The sequence below is a fragment of the Diplotaxodon limnothrissa genome, unplaced genomic scaffold, assembly GCF_057381915.1.
Source record: "Diplotaxodon limnothrissa isolate DT_005_m unplaced genomic scaffold, D_limnothrissa_male_GT1.1 unmapped_scaffold_1, whole genome shotgun sequence".
NCBI classification, from domain to species: Eukaryota; Metazoa; Chordata; class Actinopteri; order Cichliformes; family Cichlidae; genus Diplotaxodon; species Diplotaxodon limnothrissa.
In genome coordinates this window covers 703,445-719,676 of record NW_028188555.1, presented here as the reverse complement: position 1 = coordinate 719,676, position 16,232 = coordinate 703,445, and the positions used below count along the sequence as shown (strand labels likewise).

General features: G+C 40.3%; 1 protein-coding gene across 1 annotated transcript in view; it reads left to right on the top strand.

The window, feature by feature from the left end:
- Positions 1-9,675: 9,675 nt before the first annotated feature.
- Positions 9,676-16,232, top strand: part of LOC146606968 (NACHT, LRR and PYD domains-containing protein 12-like) — a 48,850-nt gene continuing 42,293 nt past the window's right edge. Inside the window, exons 1-2 of the mRNA XM_085349142.1 lie at positions 9,676-9,949; positions 12,477-14,244. Coding sequence (XP_085205268.1) covers positions 9,676-9,949; positions 12,477-14,244 — 2,042 coding nt within the window. The remainder of the gene's footprint in view (positions 9,950-12,476; positions 14,245-16,232) is intronic.

The following is a 16,232-nucleotide window of genomic DNA, read 5'->3' as shown; positions in this document are numbered from 1 at the left end:
GTGTGTGTGTCTGTGTGTGTATGTGTCATAAAGAGAGTCGAGTTCACGGTCGCACACTTTCTATCACAGAGGCTGTATCTCAATTCTTCGGAGCCCCTCTGATGACATGGTCCAAAAAAGAAATCAATTGTGACCACGAAATGCTAGTTGGTGGGCACGAAACACTTGACCAATAACCGTGATCCTTCCCAGGCCCTTGCAGTTGGTTGACAATAAAATCTATCCCGGCGTCCAGGCCCTGTAAAGCAACTGGGCTCTCAGTATCCTGTTTAAATGTCTCTCCGTAATAATGGTTCCTTGCATTGCAGGCTTTTCAAAATGCATTTGTAGCTCATTCCCAGCCTAAAATAAAACTCACTCATACCGTCTCTGTCCACGGTGTATATGTTTAGCCTACTCTCATGCTTATGTCTCTACGCAGCTGTCCAGGAATTGTATCAATATGATATGCGCACGCTAACTATTTCGTTGCCACAAATGCGTAATTCGTTGCCACGTTAAACCCATTTCGTGCCCACAAATTAGCATTTCGTGCGCACGTTATACCTATTTCATGCCCTCGAAAATAGTATTTCAAGGGCACGAAATAGTATTTTGTGGCCACAATTTATTTATTTTTGGACCATGTCATCAGAGGGGCACCGTACAATTCAGGTTCTGCAGCCTCAAAGTACGCAGCCTCAACGGTCCTCAAGGGCCGCGTACTCAAAGACCGCTAAGGCCGGAAGTGCGAGGCTTGTGAAATGGGCGGTCTAGCCTCCGTCGCGCTGACTAGGTTGCCTAGCAACCATGATACTAACAGCTGGAAACGTTTCACACAGCTTTGTTTGACAGAAATGAAGGAGAACATATTTTCGTTTGTTTCTACATGAGCTTTGTGTGATTTGATAAGTATCTGAGGCTGAGGCCACAGGATTGTAAAACATGATTGTTGGGCTTCATTTCTGTGCTGAACAGTTATTTTAAGATTAGCTAGTAAATAACAATTAGCTAATGTTGTTCATGAGACTAAAGTCATCTCACTGTGGTAATGTAAATATAATATGGCCAATATTAAAGTTATTGTCAGATTATTATGATATATTACAACAGTGAGTTTGAACTCTGTGTCAAAGATTCAAGTTGCAGTTATTTATATTTCCTGTCAACTTAAATCTTCACTCAAAGACAAGCATCTGTGACAGTGTGTATACAGATGTATTATATAAGAGACAAATATTGTTCGTTTAATATGTTGGCATCATTACATTTGACTCAATGCTTACATATATGTGTAAAACGCAAGTGTACGAGCTGTGATAACTGTTTCTGATAGAATGAAGAGTAGACTGATATATTAAATATTCCTTTATTGGGTGAGAAAATCAGACCATGTCATAACTGCTTTAAGTCATACAGAATAGATATCAGAGCCTTAAACAGGCTGACTTCTGCTAAATGGGTCAAACTGGGCAGAAAGTCTACAAACACTTAACATCCTTATATAATATGATGTAACACTATAGATCAACTTACCTCAGAATATATAAAGCATATAAACAGTTACAGCAATATGATGCAACAAACACAGCAGTGCTACTGATCCAAAATACTCACAGCTTCATAGAACTGAAACAAACATTTATTTTTAGCTCCAACTTTAGGTTTCTGAACATTAAACTTGTTGCTGCCTGTAACTTGAAGGCCCTGAGTACTTTCTCCCACACTGAAAACACTGGAATGATCAAATTATTTGAACATTACCTAATAAGACTGATTCAGGACAGACAATTAGTTATGTTAAACTTTTCTAGCAGTCCTTCACAAACAGGGAACAGTCTTCTGTCCACAAACTGGACAGAAGACTGAAAGCAAAGCAACCTACATGGTCCTTACCATCGGTGACCCTGGCTGTTTAGGACTTTATTTTAGCCTCAACCAGCGTTGCCTTCTTCCTGTTTACCCGACGTCATCGGAGCACGCTCACCCAAAGCTGCTTTATTGGTCGCCATGCCGATGGGATACGAGGGGAGGTGGAGCAAATATGAACAACCTACAAATACTGCCTGCTACCACGGATGGACAGACAGTTAAATTAGCTCTCTTAAACACAAGATCTGTATCAAATAAAACTCATGTTCTTCGGGACTTTTTTGGTACTCATGTACCTGGATGTCATGCTCCTAACTCAGACATGGCTGTGCGCTGGTGAAGTGGCACCCTTGCTGGAACTTTGCCCCTCCGATGCCAGCTTCTTCAGCTACCCCAGCTTAGGAGGGGAGTGGGGTAGCCTCTATCATCAAAGACTGTTTTAAATGCCAACAGATACAAAGTCCTGGTGCTTTTACCTCATTTGAGTCCCAACTTCTGACTTTAAGCTGTCCCGTGGTTCTAATTATAGTCATCTATCGTCCACCTAAATATAATGACTTGATTATTTCGGAATTTTCAGACTTCTTGACATGTTTTATCACTCACTATGAAAGGATTCTTACAGTGGGGGACTTTAATATCCATCTATGTTGTGAGGATAAACCCCTGGTCAAAGATTTCTTAAATGTAACTGATTCCTTAAACTTCACACAATTTGTGTCTGGGCCAACACATAAGGGCCACACCCTAGACCTTGTCTTGGGCTACGGGCTGAATGTATCAATGACTGAAAATTGTGTTTTGCCTATTCTAGACCACTCAGCAATCTTATTTGATACTTTAATCCCTAAATCTCCAGCTTCTGAGAGGGGAAAATTGCCCCTCAGATCATCTCGTTATATTAGCCCCAAAGCATTGCTTGGAGTTAAATTACATCTACCTGATGTGTTGGACCCTATTTTTACCCAGGATGTATGTGTGGACACCTTGACTGCAAATCTTAATAATAAACTTCTTGAACTACCGAACTCTGTTGCTCCCGTAAGGAAGTTGAAATGTCCAAAAAAGGAACCCTATGCCTTGGTTCTGAACTTGAGAAGAGATTGTAGAAAAGCAGAGCGTCACTGGAGATCTTCCAGACTAGAAGTATTTCTCCAGGCTTGGAAGGACTCATTGTCTTCTCTTCAATCAGCGATGTTGACAGCGAAAGCAAATTATTTCTCAAATCTCATCATGAGCCATAAACATAACTCAAAACTCTTATTCAACACAGTGTCGCAGCTTACAGAGATTAAGTCAACTCTCTGCTGCTCTAATTTGATGGCTCATGACTTTCTTACGTTTTTCAGAGACAGGGCTGCAACACTTAGGAACAGAGATGGGCAGTAACGCGTTACAAGTAACGCGTTTCTGTAATCCGATTACTTTTTCAAGTAACGAGTAAAGTAAGGGATTACTATTGCAAAAACGGTAATTAGATTACCGTTACTTTCCCGTAGGAACGCTGCGTTACTGCATTACTAAAACCGTGATTTTTTTGCGAGAATGTCTCATGACAGTGACGTAAGCAAGTGCGAAGTTCGTGGCAACAGCTGTGTGCAGATCAACAATGGATAATATATCGAGTGCGGGAGAGAGTATGAGCATGCAGCGTTTAAAGCGTGGAAGTACTGACCTTACTTTGAGTTTGATTCCATAAAAAGTGACAAAAACATTAGTGTCCATTAGCATTGTGCGTGGGAAGAAAACTTCTTTTTACAGCGAAAAAACCCCTAAACTTCCAAGCAAGCACCGAGTGCGCAACGACGTAATGGGAAATTCACAGAGAAACCCGCGGATTCTTCCACTGACCGCTGCGGCATACCTGCACCAGGGTAAACCTCCGCCTACCCTACTCCTGCTTTACAGGTGAAAATAGAGCAACAGGACCGCTGAGTCTTTGACTTTATTTATTTTCTGGTGTGTTTTACTTTCATCTATTTGAAAGACTGAGTGTAAACACACCAAAAAAATATTTTATGTGCTGGACTGTGCAGAAAATAGGTTTAAATGTTAAACTAATTTCTTCCAGTCAGAGAATGTTGCATATAATTAAATTTTTGCTTGATGCATAAAGTCAAAAGATTAAAACTAGTAAAACAAGTTTTAAAAAGAGACTTTTCCATTTGATTACATTTTGTATGATCGAATATGTAGAAAAAGTAGAATTGGGCTGAAAGATCTATCACTTTATCACCTCTTCAGGTTGTAAATCATGTTTTTAAAAAGTAACTAGGCAACTAAGTAATTAATTACTTTTGAAAATAAGTAATCAGTAAAGTAATGGGATTACTTTTGGGGGGAAGTAATCAGTAATTAGTTACTGATTACTTTTTTCAAGTAACTTGACCAACACTGCTTAGGAATCAGATTACTCCCTCCTCAAGCTGTTCATTAGACTACTCAGCTGCTTTGCCTGTTGGTGCTGATAAAGTGTTCTGTGACTTCAAGGTTATTTCCCTGTAGAGATGGCACGATACCACTTTTTTTTTTATGTCCGATACCGATATCATAAATTTGGATATCTGCCGATACCGATATGAATCCGATATAGTGTATTTTTTGATCAATAAAACTGTTTTTTTTAATATCTTGCTTTTTTTTTTTTAGAAATCTAATAAACTTAAACCTAATCCATCCTCCCTATTCTGGTATTTTAAATAGTAAGCAACCTAACTAATAGGGCTCTAAAACTCCCAGCAAATAAATAAATAAATAAAAAATAGGGAACCACCCTCCACCTCATGATGCTTAATTGACGTAATCCACTTTAATTTGATGCAGTGTGAAAAAAATGCACAGAAATAAATTATTTTTCAAGAATAATTAAATATATTCAACATCTTTCTTCAACAGAACTGCAGACTGCACAGATGGTACCTTCCCAAAGGAAAAAGTACTACAGCTTACTAGGGTATATTAGACTTAACAGTTACTATATACAGTAATGGACTTCTATACATTTTACATCAGATTAAAACTTTGGGTGTAAGATTCAGATAATTATTTATTAAAAGCTAGACATTTTAAATGAGAATAAGAAAGAAAAGTATGTCTTTGTGCCCCCTTTTCCCTGTTAATCCCCTATCGGCCCCCCTGGCTAAACTTTGCTAGATCCGCCCCTGCAGAGTTACCAGCCGTCAGCTACATAGAAAAGGATCCTGGTTAGGGATGGGTATTGATAAGATTTTCACGATTCCGATTCCATTTTCGATTCTGTTTAACGATTCGATTCTTTATCGATTCTCTTATCGATTCTCTTATCGATTCTTTTTAAAAAAGGAGAACACTAAGGTCGATTAGCTTAGAACTTTGTTTTATATCTTCTCTTTGAAGAAGATAGAAATTTAGGAGTAACATGGCCTTACAAACCCAACAGTGAGATCTTAAGAGATCCACAGCCTACGGCTCTTCAATGGGGTGTCACAGGATCCCCGGGGAAAAAATTGTAAATGTAAAATAATAAAATAAATATTCTTCTGTAGCAATAACAAAGTATAACATAAATTATTCTGTAGCAATTACACAAGAATATCCAGTAATGTCCCTGCCTACAATTAAACACATTCACTTACTGAAAATCGGGGCATCTGCTGTGGCAAATGGGTGCAAGCCTTTGACCACAAACTTAGTCACTGCTCGGTGACATTCGCCTATCCTGGCCTGAAAGGAGACGCTACCGGTAGACTGCAGCGAGAACTGCCAGCGTCTGAGCCAGACTCTGTCTCTCTCATCATGGTCACCTAAATGCACAGTAATGGCAGGTTTTGTAATAAGGCAGATCGCGCTAACATAATATGCACTGTTAGTTGATTATTTACCTGCCACATTAACGGGAGAGGACGAGCAAACGTTACCGCTGCTGCTGGGTTGAGATTCACGAGTCCGGAGCAAAATTAAAAACATGACATTCAATTAAGGTCATCGTGTGTTTTGTGAGCAAATGCTTTTGCATATTCGTAGTGTTTCCTCCCTTAAATGAAATATCTACTTTGCAAGTATTGCAAGTTGCCCTGTTGTCATCCGTTCTCATAAAGTATGACCAAACTTTTGAGCGTTTGAGCTGCTTAGGCGCCGTGTTTCCTGCCAGGTAAATGACGCTCCGCAACGTGGTGACGTCATTCGGGGCGACTGGAATCGATAAGGGAATCGTTTGCAAAAATGGCAAACGATTCCAAGGAATTGAAACAGTGGGAACCGTTTTTCTCAACAAGAACCGGTTTTCGATACCCATCCCTACTCCTGGTGTAGAAAGTAATATTAAATAAATTCTAACAACAGCTTATCAAGCTTAAACGTGCTGCTGTTGTTCAGCTGCTGGTTTCCTCTTTCTGGTGCAAAGTGGGCCAAAAACAAACAAGAGAGACGGACTAGCGACAGAAAAGCCGATCAGCTGATCATTGATCAGTTTCATGATTGAAGTAGCAGCAAGGAGAGGGAGGGAGAGAGAAGAGGCAGTCGCTCCATATATCGGTTGTTAAGCTTAACGCGGGGATGCTTTACAAACATTCAGAGATGAACTTACACACTTGCTTTACTTCTCTCTGGGATAACTTCCTCGGAGATGAAATGCCGGGTTGGTAGCGAGGCTCCAAATACACGCAGCCGCTCTATCACATGACGCATACTGCTGCGACGTGCTACGGTTATGAGCCGAGTTACGCCATGTCGCAAGTTTTTGATATTTAATGGATCGGATTACATTTTTAATTTCTCTCCAATATCCGATCCAGTAATTTCCGTCAGTATTGGACCGATACGTAATATTGGTCCATCTCTATTTCCCTTTCTGGATTAAGGAAGGTTGTAAAACCTGTTCTTTGGATCCTCTACCAGCCTGGGCTATAAAGGAACTGTGGTCAGCATTAGGACCCTACAACCTGTTTCTTTTAAATACTTCATTGAGTCTTTCCTGAATGTTTTAAATCAGCTGTGGTAGTACCAATCTTGAAAAAGCCTGGACTGGATGTTGACATGGTCGCAAATAGGGCAGGGTATCGTCACTGATTTCTAGAATCGATTTGATTCCGATTCACAAGGTCCTGAATCAATTCGATCCACGATTCGATTCAATTCGATTTGAATCTGGGAAATTTTGCCTCAGACAGTCAGAAATATTATAATTCAGATCAGTACATTTACATATTTTTGTGTCTATAAAAAGGAAGCTGACACTCGCAAGACTTTATCAAAGGTGTGAGCATCACAGCAGAGGCCTTTGTGTCAAAGTAGCTGAAGATAAAACAGAAAAACATGAAGGTGGTTTTATAAAAATATTCTACAGTAGATCAAAAACGAAAGAAAACCATTAATCAACATATGAACATTACCTCTGAAGTTACAGCGGTTTTATGACAGACACAGCGTTTTGCAATTTGCATAATTTTAAAAAGTTTAAATTTGTTCAGAAGCCTGTTGAACGGCAGAAATTAGGTTTTCTTTTTGGAAGTAAGTAAAAGGAAAAAAACAGCGGCCGACAGCGCTGTAAACAACGGTAGACTTGTGCGTAACAAGCAAGCGAATAATGCAGAAAACAGATTTTTAGACAGGAAACTGTGTGTGAGAGAGAGAGAGAGAGAGAGAGCTGTGCATGACGTGTGATTTTATCCTGGTGGAAGCAAAACAGCAAAAGTCAGAGTGAGTTCATGACGATGTTTATGTGAAGCGTAGTTTGGATCTTCTTTTGCTGCTGGTTCAGTCAATATTGTTTGGAGAGAGATAAAACTAACAGCTTTAGAATCAGCGTAAAAAGGACGTAAACACAAAGCTCGGAGCCGCCGAAACATCAGAATCAGCGAGCTGTCGGCTTTCAGCCCCGACCGTGTCCGTGCCATCGGGTGAGAAAGGCGACATCTCACTGATTCTGATGTGTCGGCGGCTCTGAGCTTTGTGTTTACGTCTTTGTGCAGAATCCGTGTTCCTGCTCTCATTTACTGTTTCAGCTGTTTGGTGGTTGTTAAAGTTTTGTGAGGTTTAACCTGAGATTCTGGCGTTGGTGCAAAATGCAGCTGCTCGCATTTTAACAAGAACTGGGAAATTTGAGCACATTACCCCTGTTCTGAGATGTCTTCACTGGCTACCTTGTCAGGTTCGAGCAGATTTTAAGGTCCTGCTGCTCACCTACAAGGCTTTAAACGGATTGGCACCTTCATACCTCTCCGACCTTTTACACCTTTATGTTCCATCTCGTGCTCTCCGATCTCAGGACTCTGGTCTTCTAAAAGTTCTTAGAGCCAGAAAAAAGACAATTGGAGAGCTTTTTCTTTTCATGCCCCGTTTCTGTGGAACAACCTCCCACAAGATATTCGGCAGGCTGCTCTGTGGAGGTTTTTAAAACCAAGTTGAAGACACATTTGTTCACCCGATCCTACATGTCTTAATTCTATGGCTTTTAGTTTTTACATTTTTATTGTTTTTAACTTGTATTGTGTCTTTTACCTGTATTGCTATGTATCGCTTTTATTTAATTTATCTCTTTAGTTGTACAGCACTTTGTTTGAAAGCGCTTTATAAATAAAGTTATTATTATTATTATTATTACAAGGTCCACGTTTACGGGAACATCTGCTACAGATATGGGAGAATATTTGATTTCTATTGTAGACAGAAGCCACGGGTGTGTTCAGTCAAACGTTTAGAATAAACTTTGGTCTATAAATGTGTTTCATGATTTATTTTTAACTCCAACTGCTTATTTGTACTATGCTTTCATTTCAGAGCGCAATGAGAAATAAAAAGGATATTTTCAATAAAACTGTCACGATCCTGGGTCTGTGACTCAGTGTTTTCTGTTTTGTATTGTTAATCTTTGATTTCATGATGTATCTTTGTTTATTCTTACGTTTTGGTTCTGTGTTTTGTTGTACCTCTAAGTTCAGTCTTTCTATTTCCTGCTTTGTTGTGAAGGTCCGTGTCTCATGTCAGTGTGTTTAGTTTGCGTTTCCTCTGTCTCGTCTTGTCAATCACTCCCAGATGTGTCTTCCTTCTGTGTCTCATTCCCTCGTTATCCCTCTGTGTATTTAAACCTTGTGTTTGCCTCTGTTAGTTGCTGGTTTGTCTGCGTATCTGTCAGGGTCCTGGGTCTCCTGAGCTAGTGGTTTCAGTTCTTTGTGATTTTTGTGTTATGCCAGTTTAGTTTGTGAGTTATTCTATGCTTCCTAGGTTTTGATTCCCTGCCCCCCTTGTTTCTCTGTGCGCTCTGTTCTGTGTTTAGTCTTCTCTGTCCATTTGTTCCGCCCTGTGTTGTTGCCTTCTGTGTCTCCCTCTGTGTAACTGTCTATATAGTGATGTGTTGTGGTGCTTTGCTCCCACCCCTTGTGTTCCGTGTTTTCGTCTTCCCTTCGTGTACTATTAGTTTTTAGGTTTTTGCTTAGTTTCCATGCTCACCTTCGCCATTTCTGTTTGTATCACCATGTGATGAATAAACTCACTTGCATCTGAGCTGCCTGCATAAAGGGTCCTTTGATAATTTACACACGGCTCGCAAACCGTGACAAAAACACTGGAAAAATTGGGCTGTTCTAAAACGTTTGACGGGTAGTGTATATATTTAGTTTATATATTTTCTTTATTTATAATTGTTTGTTTTATATTGTAGCAAAGTGTTACTTGGATACTTCTCTATGTGCTTCTTCATGTGCAATTTTGTTGCATTCTGAGCCTAAGAAATTTATTGGTGGTAGTGATGAACTGCTGTTAGAATCAAGTTAAATTCTGATAAATCAGACAATTACCTCTCCAGCTGTTGTTACAGTCTTTGTTTATCGGATCCTTACAGGGTAAAAGATGACGACACCTAAAGAAATCCTTCTGGGGACTTTGGAGGATTTGGGACGTGATGACTTTGAAAAATTTAAGTGGCATCTGAAGAACGGGTCTGTAGAAGGTTTACCAGCAATCCCAGTGAGTAAACTGGAGAATGCAGAGAGGACGGACATAGTGGATCTGATGTTTGATACCTACTCTATCAACACTTTTGAAGTCACTAAAAATCTTTTGGGGAGGATAAACAGGAATGATCTGTTGGAGAATTTAAATAAAACCATCCCAGAACCCACAGGTAAGTCAGGGAATGACTAAACAAAAAACACATAAACAATAAAAACCTTAGTTAACATTACACAGGTGCCATTAAAATCCATATAAATAATAAATCCAAAGCACTTGCCAACACTTTCAGGAGTGAGAGACTGCAGAAAGCCAACAGTTTGTGGTTTATGCATCTGCACAAATAACCTCCTGTGTACACATGAATATCTGCTCTTTGGGTTGGTTTGATTAAAATGGGACCAGCAGCAGGTTTTCTGCCCATTTTACAGATTTATATTGTCAGATTGGTTTTAGAGCTGTTTTATCAACATAAATGAGGCGACAACAACAGTTTGGGACACGTCACAAATATGATCAAAGTGCTTTTTCTTAAATCTATTTACCAGTTGAAGGTAAAGTTAAAAAAATGGCTGCCATTTCTTTCTGCTGTTTGGAGACCCAAACAAAAAAATGCCCACACAGTAAATGCTTTTTATTATGGTTGATAAACAGGACACTAAGGTGATTGGTCAAAGGTTGGAGGAAAGCCACAGTTCTCCTTATATGACTGAAATCCACCATTTCAGCTCATGTTTTTTCTTCTGCAGCTTTCTTGGAGATTCCACTTCAGCCTTCTGCTGGCAACGCTCCCGTTACCAAGCTTCCCATAGGCAGCATCATTAGAAAACATAGCATACATTTACACTGCTATGCAGATGACACCCAGCTCCATCTGTCCATGAAGCCAGATAACACACACCAATGAGTTAAACTGCAGGAATGTCTTAAAGACATAAAGACCTGGATGGCCGCTAACTTTCTGCTTCTTAATACAGATAAAACTGAGGTTATTGTACTCGGCCCTGAAAATCTTAGAAATATGGTCTCTAAGCAGATTATTACTCTGGATGGCATTACCTTGGCCTCCAGTAACACTGTGAGGAACCTTGGAGTCATTTTTGACCAGGACATGTCCTTCAACGCACATATTAAACAAACATGTAAGACTGCTTTCTTCCATTTGTGCAACATCTCTAAATTTAGAAATATCCCGTCTCAGAGAGACTCTGAAAAACTAGTTCATGCATTTATTACTTCCAGGCTGGACGACTGTAATTCATTATTATCAGGAAGTCCAAAAAACTCCCTGAAAAGCCTTCAGCTAATCCAAAATGCTGCAGCAAGAGTCCTGACAGGGACTAGAAAGAGAGAGCATATTTCTCCTGTTTTGGCTTCCCTTCATTGGCTTCCTGTTAAATCCAGAATTCAAAATCCTGCTCCTCACATACAAGGTCTTAAATAATCAGGCCCCATCTTATCTTAATGACCTTGTAGTACCATATGACCCTATTAGAGCACTTCGCTCTCGCTCTGCAGGCCTACTTGTTGTTCACAGAGTATTTAAAAGTAGAATGGGAGGCAGAGCCTTCAGTTTTCAGGACCCAAAAAGATATTTGGTTTTTTTTTCAGTTGTATTATTGTAGGTTCTTTATCTTACAATATAAAGCACATTGGGGTGACTGTTGTTGTTATTTGGAGGAATTAAAAAAAAACTTTTATACTTGAAATTCTTTCATTTATTCTACATATTTATTCATCACTGGCTCCATAGTGTTGTTTATGTAATATGTGAAATGTTGCTAGTATTGATTTGGTGCTGTATAAATAAACATAATTAAATCGAATGTGTCTCTATAAAACCTGCCCTCAGTTATAACCCAAGTGTCAGGGCTCAATGGCTCATGAAAAGGAATGGAGTCAAGCACAGAACCAAAAAACGGAGGCTGAGTGACTTTTAACAGAAATGTATTTTACTAGATTTCTTGACGGAGAAAGCTGAATCACGGCTAAATTCAACAGCAAGCGAGGTATTATGAGAAGTGCAGAGCTGAGGCCAGAACATAAGCTGAGGCAGGTCAAAGGAACAACAGGGGCAGAATCGGGCGAATAGAAACTATCCAGGATCACTGGAACAAAGGAGATAATAATCAGAGTGGTCCACAGTGTAGTGAATGAGTCCAAGATTTAAAAACTAAGAGGTGTTACGTGGCTGCAGGTGGAGATCAGCTGGAGGAGGAGATGAATTAAATCTGGGTACAGAGTGAGATGTGGGTGCACAGGGAGGCAGGCAGCTGAGGATGGCAGTTTGCAAGAGTGAGTTTTCCCAGCAGTGGCAGGCCAGAATCCTGAGGCGTGACTTATGGCGAGAGTTGGAAGATATATCCAGGTGCCGACTAGGGAACAGGAAAAGAGGGTTACGCGAAACAAGCTGAGGAGCACAAGACAAAATGTGAGGCAGAGAACTGACTGTGCTAAGCACACAATCTGGAGAAGGTTCATTGTGAGTGCTGCTCATAGATACTGCCGGAGTAATTGGCAACAGGTGAGGAGCACGGAGGAGTGAGGAGGGCTCCACCCAGGGGAGGAGAGATGATGCTGTGGAAAGTTACTCAGACTCACCCGGATCATGACACCAAGAGTCCAGTGAACTGAACACATAACCACAGTAACCAGAATGCAGTTTTCTCATTTGTGTCATTTGCTGTTTATTCATGCAGAGATTCTCACTGAGTGTCAGCTCAAACTCAAGTCAGACCTGAAGCAGAAGTTCCAGTGTGTGCTCGAGGGGATTTCTACAACAGAAAACCCGACCCTCCTGAGTCAGATCTACACAGAGCTCTATATCACAGGGGGAGGGACTGCAGAGGTCAATGATGAACATGAGGTCAGACAGATTGAAACAGCATCCAGGAAACCAGACAGACCAGAAACAACCATCAGACAAGAAGACATCTTTAAACTCCCACCTGGAAGAGATAAACCAATCAGAACAGTGCTGACAATGGGAGTGGCTGGCATTGGGAAAACAGTCCTAACACAGAAGTTCACTCTGGACTGGGCTGAAGACAAAGCCAACCAGGACATCCAGTTCATGTTTCCATTCACTTTCAGAGAGCTGAATCTGCTGAAAGAGGAAAAGTTCAGCTTGGTGGAACTTGTTCATCACTTCTTTACTGAAACCAAAAAAGCAGGAATCTACACCTTTGAAGACTTCCAGGTTGTGTTCATCTTTGATGGTCTGGATGAGTGTCGACCTCCTCTGGACTTCCACAAAACTACAATCCTGACTGACCCTAGAAAGTCCACCTCAGTGGATGTGCTGCTGATAAACCTCATCAGGGGGAAACTGCTTCCCTCTGCTCGCCTCTGGATAACCACACGACCTGCAGCAGCCAATCAGATCCCAGACTGTGTTGGCGTGGTGACAGAGGTCAGAGGGTTCACTGACCCACAGAAGGAGGAGTACTTCAGGAAGAGATTCGGAGATTCGGAGCAGGCCAGCAGCATCATCTCCCACATCAAGACATCACGAAGCCTCCACATCATGTGCCACATCCCAGTCTTCTGCTGGATCACTGCTACAGTTCTGGAGTTTGTCATGAAGAACAAAGAGAGTCAAGATCTGCCTAAGACTCTCACAGAGCTCTACCTACGCCTTGTGCTATTTCACCTACAAACGAAGGACATCAAGTATGATGGAGGAGCTGAGACAGATTCATGCAGGAAGATCATTGAGTCTCTGGGAAAACTGGCCTTTGATCAGCTGCAGAAAGGAAACCTGATCTTCTATAAATCAGACCTGACAGAGTGTGGCATCGATATCAGAGCAGCCTCAGTGTACTCAGGAGTGTTCACACAGATCTTTAAAGCTGATGAGTGCCACATGTTCAACAACGTTGTTTACTGTTTCATCCATCTGAGCATTCAGGAGTTCTTTGCTGCTCTTCATGTCTATCTGACCTTCATCAACTCTGGAGTCAACCTGCTTAAGAAACAATCTCCTCTCTTTAAAATCTTCCAGAAAACACTTACTGTAAAAGACTTCTACCAGAGTGCTGTGGACAAAGCCTTAAAGAGTCCAAATGGACACCTGGACTTGTTCCTCCGCTTCCTCCTGGGTCTTTCACTGCAGACCAATCAGGATCTCCTATGCATGCTGACACAGACAGGAAGTAGCTCACAGACCAATCAGGAAACAGTTCACTACATCAAGAAGAAGCTCAGTGGGAAACTGTCTGCAGAGAAAAGCATCAACCTGTTCCACTGTCTGAATGAACTGGATGATCGTTCTCTAGTGGAGGAGATCCAACAGTCCCTGAGATCAGGACGTCTCTCCACAGATCAACTGTCTCCTGCTCAGTGGTCGGCTCTGGTCTTCATCTTACTGTCATCAGATCTGGATGAGTTCGACCTGGAGAAATACTCCCGTTCAGAGGAGGCATTGTTGAAGCTGCTGCCAGTGGTCAAAGCATCCAAGAAAGTGCTGTAAGTGAATCTATGAACAAATATGTTTAATAATGCTAGATGAATAAAAGAATATGTCTCCATTGTTATTCTTCCTCAGGCTGAGAGATTGTAAACTCTCAAAAAGAAGCTTTGAAGCTTTGTCTGAAATTCTCAGCTCCCCATCCAATCATCTGAGAGAGCTGGACCTGAGCTCGGACAAACTGCAGGATTCAGGATTGGATTTGCTGTGTGTTGGACTAAAGAGTCCTGACTGTAAACTTGAAACTCTCAGGTAAGGATACAGACGTTTTGACACTTTTTGACTCTTAAATCTGTAAGTTTATCTTGATGTGGACGTTCAAAGTCAGCACAATTTTCCTTTTAAGTTCCTGAGTTTATATTTTTGACTGTCAGGTTGTCTGGACAGATGTTTTTATTTTATTTTATTTTTTTACTTGTCCCTAAAGTCAGAACTAAACCCACATGTAGATGACTTTCTGTTACTGGAGCAGCCTTCCTGAAGACAGCAGTGTGTTTTCATGCTTTTAAAGCCAAACTCACCTTTCAGACCTGGCTTTCATTTATTATCTATTTTTGTTTGTTTATTATATATTTATTTCTACTGTTTAACTACTGCTCACATCTGTTATCCTCCTTTTTAATTGTTCATTTCTTTTTACCCAGTGTTTCTATATTGCACTTTGTATTTGTCATCTATATTTATCATGCACTACTTTGCTCATTTATTGTTTGGTTTTAATGTTATTAAATTCCGGTCCTTTGGTATTCTTTACGGCCAAAAAGACACGGCTCAAAAGTGGTCTTTTTACTTTAAAAAATTATCTTTATTTTACATATCCGGATATGGAGACCTGAACACACAACCCCAGGTCTGAAGCACAAAACAGGAAGCCTAGTCATTTATATAGACGTCACACACACTTTAAGTTTCGATCAAACACTCTGCTTAGTTTCACTTTTTGCCTGCAAAAGCATGTAATTTCCTGTCAGTCCTGTCGGCACAGAGTGTACTCAGAGTTGGGCCTTTCTTATAAAGCAATATAATCAGCATATAAGTATTTAAGATTATAAATTTAAACCTCAACAATGTTCTTACCTGGTCTCTGGTTTGTTTGTTTATTTGTTTGTTTGTTTGTTTGTTTGTTTGTTTGTTTGTTTGTTTGTTTGTTTGTTTGTTTGTTTGTTTGTTTGTTTTGCTCAGTTCTGTTTTTCTGAGGTTTTTAAGTTATTAAATTTGTAACTGTAGTGATTTGTGTGTGTGACAGAGAGGCACTGCTAGGGATTTTTGACACAAGTTGTTCTTGTAAAATCAGTCTGTGAAGGTTCTCAGACATCCAGGTCACCGTAGTCTAAGGAGCTTGGAAAGAAAAGCGTCTGGACTTCTTTAAGTTTCCTTGAAGATGTTTCACCTCTTATGAGAGAAGCGTCTTCAGTTCTAAGGGTCAAATGGTGGAGTGGGGCAGTCAGTGAAAGGGCAATGGTGGTGGCTCAGGGTTTGTATGTTTGGGGGGTTCAGAGGGAAAAGATGAATGCAGGTCTGGAGTTGGTGTGTGAGAGCAGGGAGTGAATCTGATCAAACATGAGTGTCATGAAGCCTGTTTGCAGTTATTTGCACTGTTTTCCACTCTGGATGTTGTTTCTGTTCAGCTGTGAGTAGAAAAGGCTCCATTCTACAACCTGTTTGTGTTAGTTGTTCAATAGAAACATTATTTTGTGCTGATGTTGCACTTCTTTTATTCACAACCAAAGAGTTTTTGAAGTCTGCATCAAACTGATTTAAATGACTTTTGAATATTACTTTAAATACTTTAGATTTAAAATTCTGATAAAAGTTTAAATACAAAGATCACTATATTCTAATGTTTTGGCTGCAGTGTGTTTTTGCAGACAGGTATAACAGAACAGCTTTAGTGTTTAGATTGTTTAAACTTGAGTATGAATTTATACAAAATGCAGCAAGAGATTAAAAAAAACGTTTGATTATAAAATCGACTATATTGGATTCC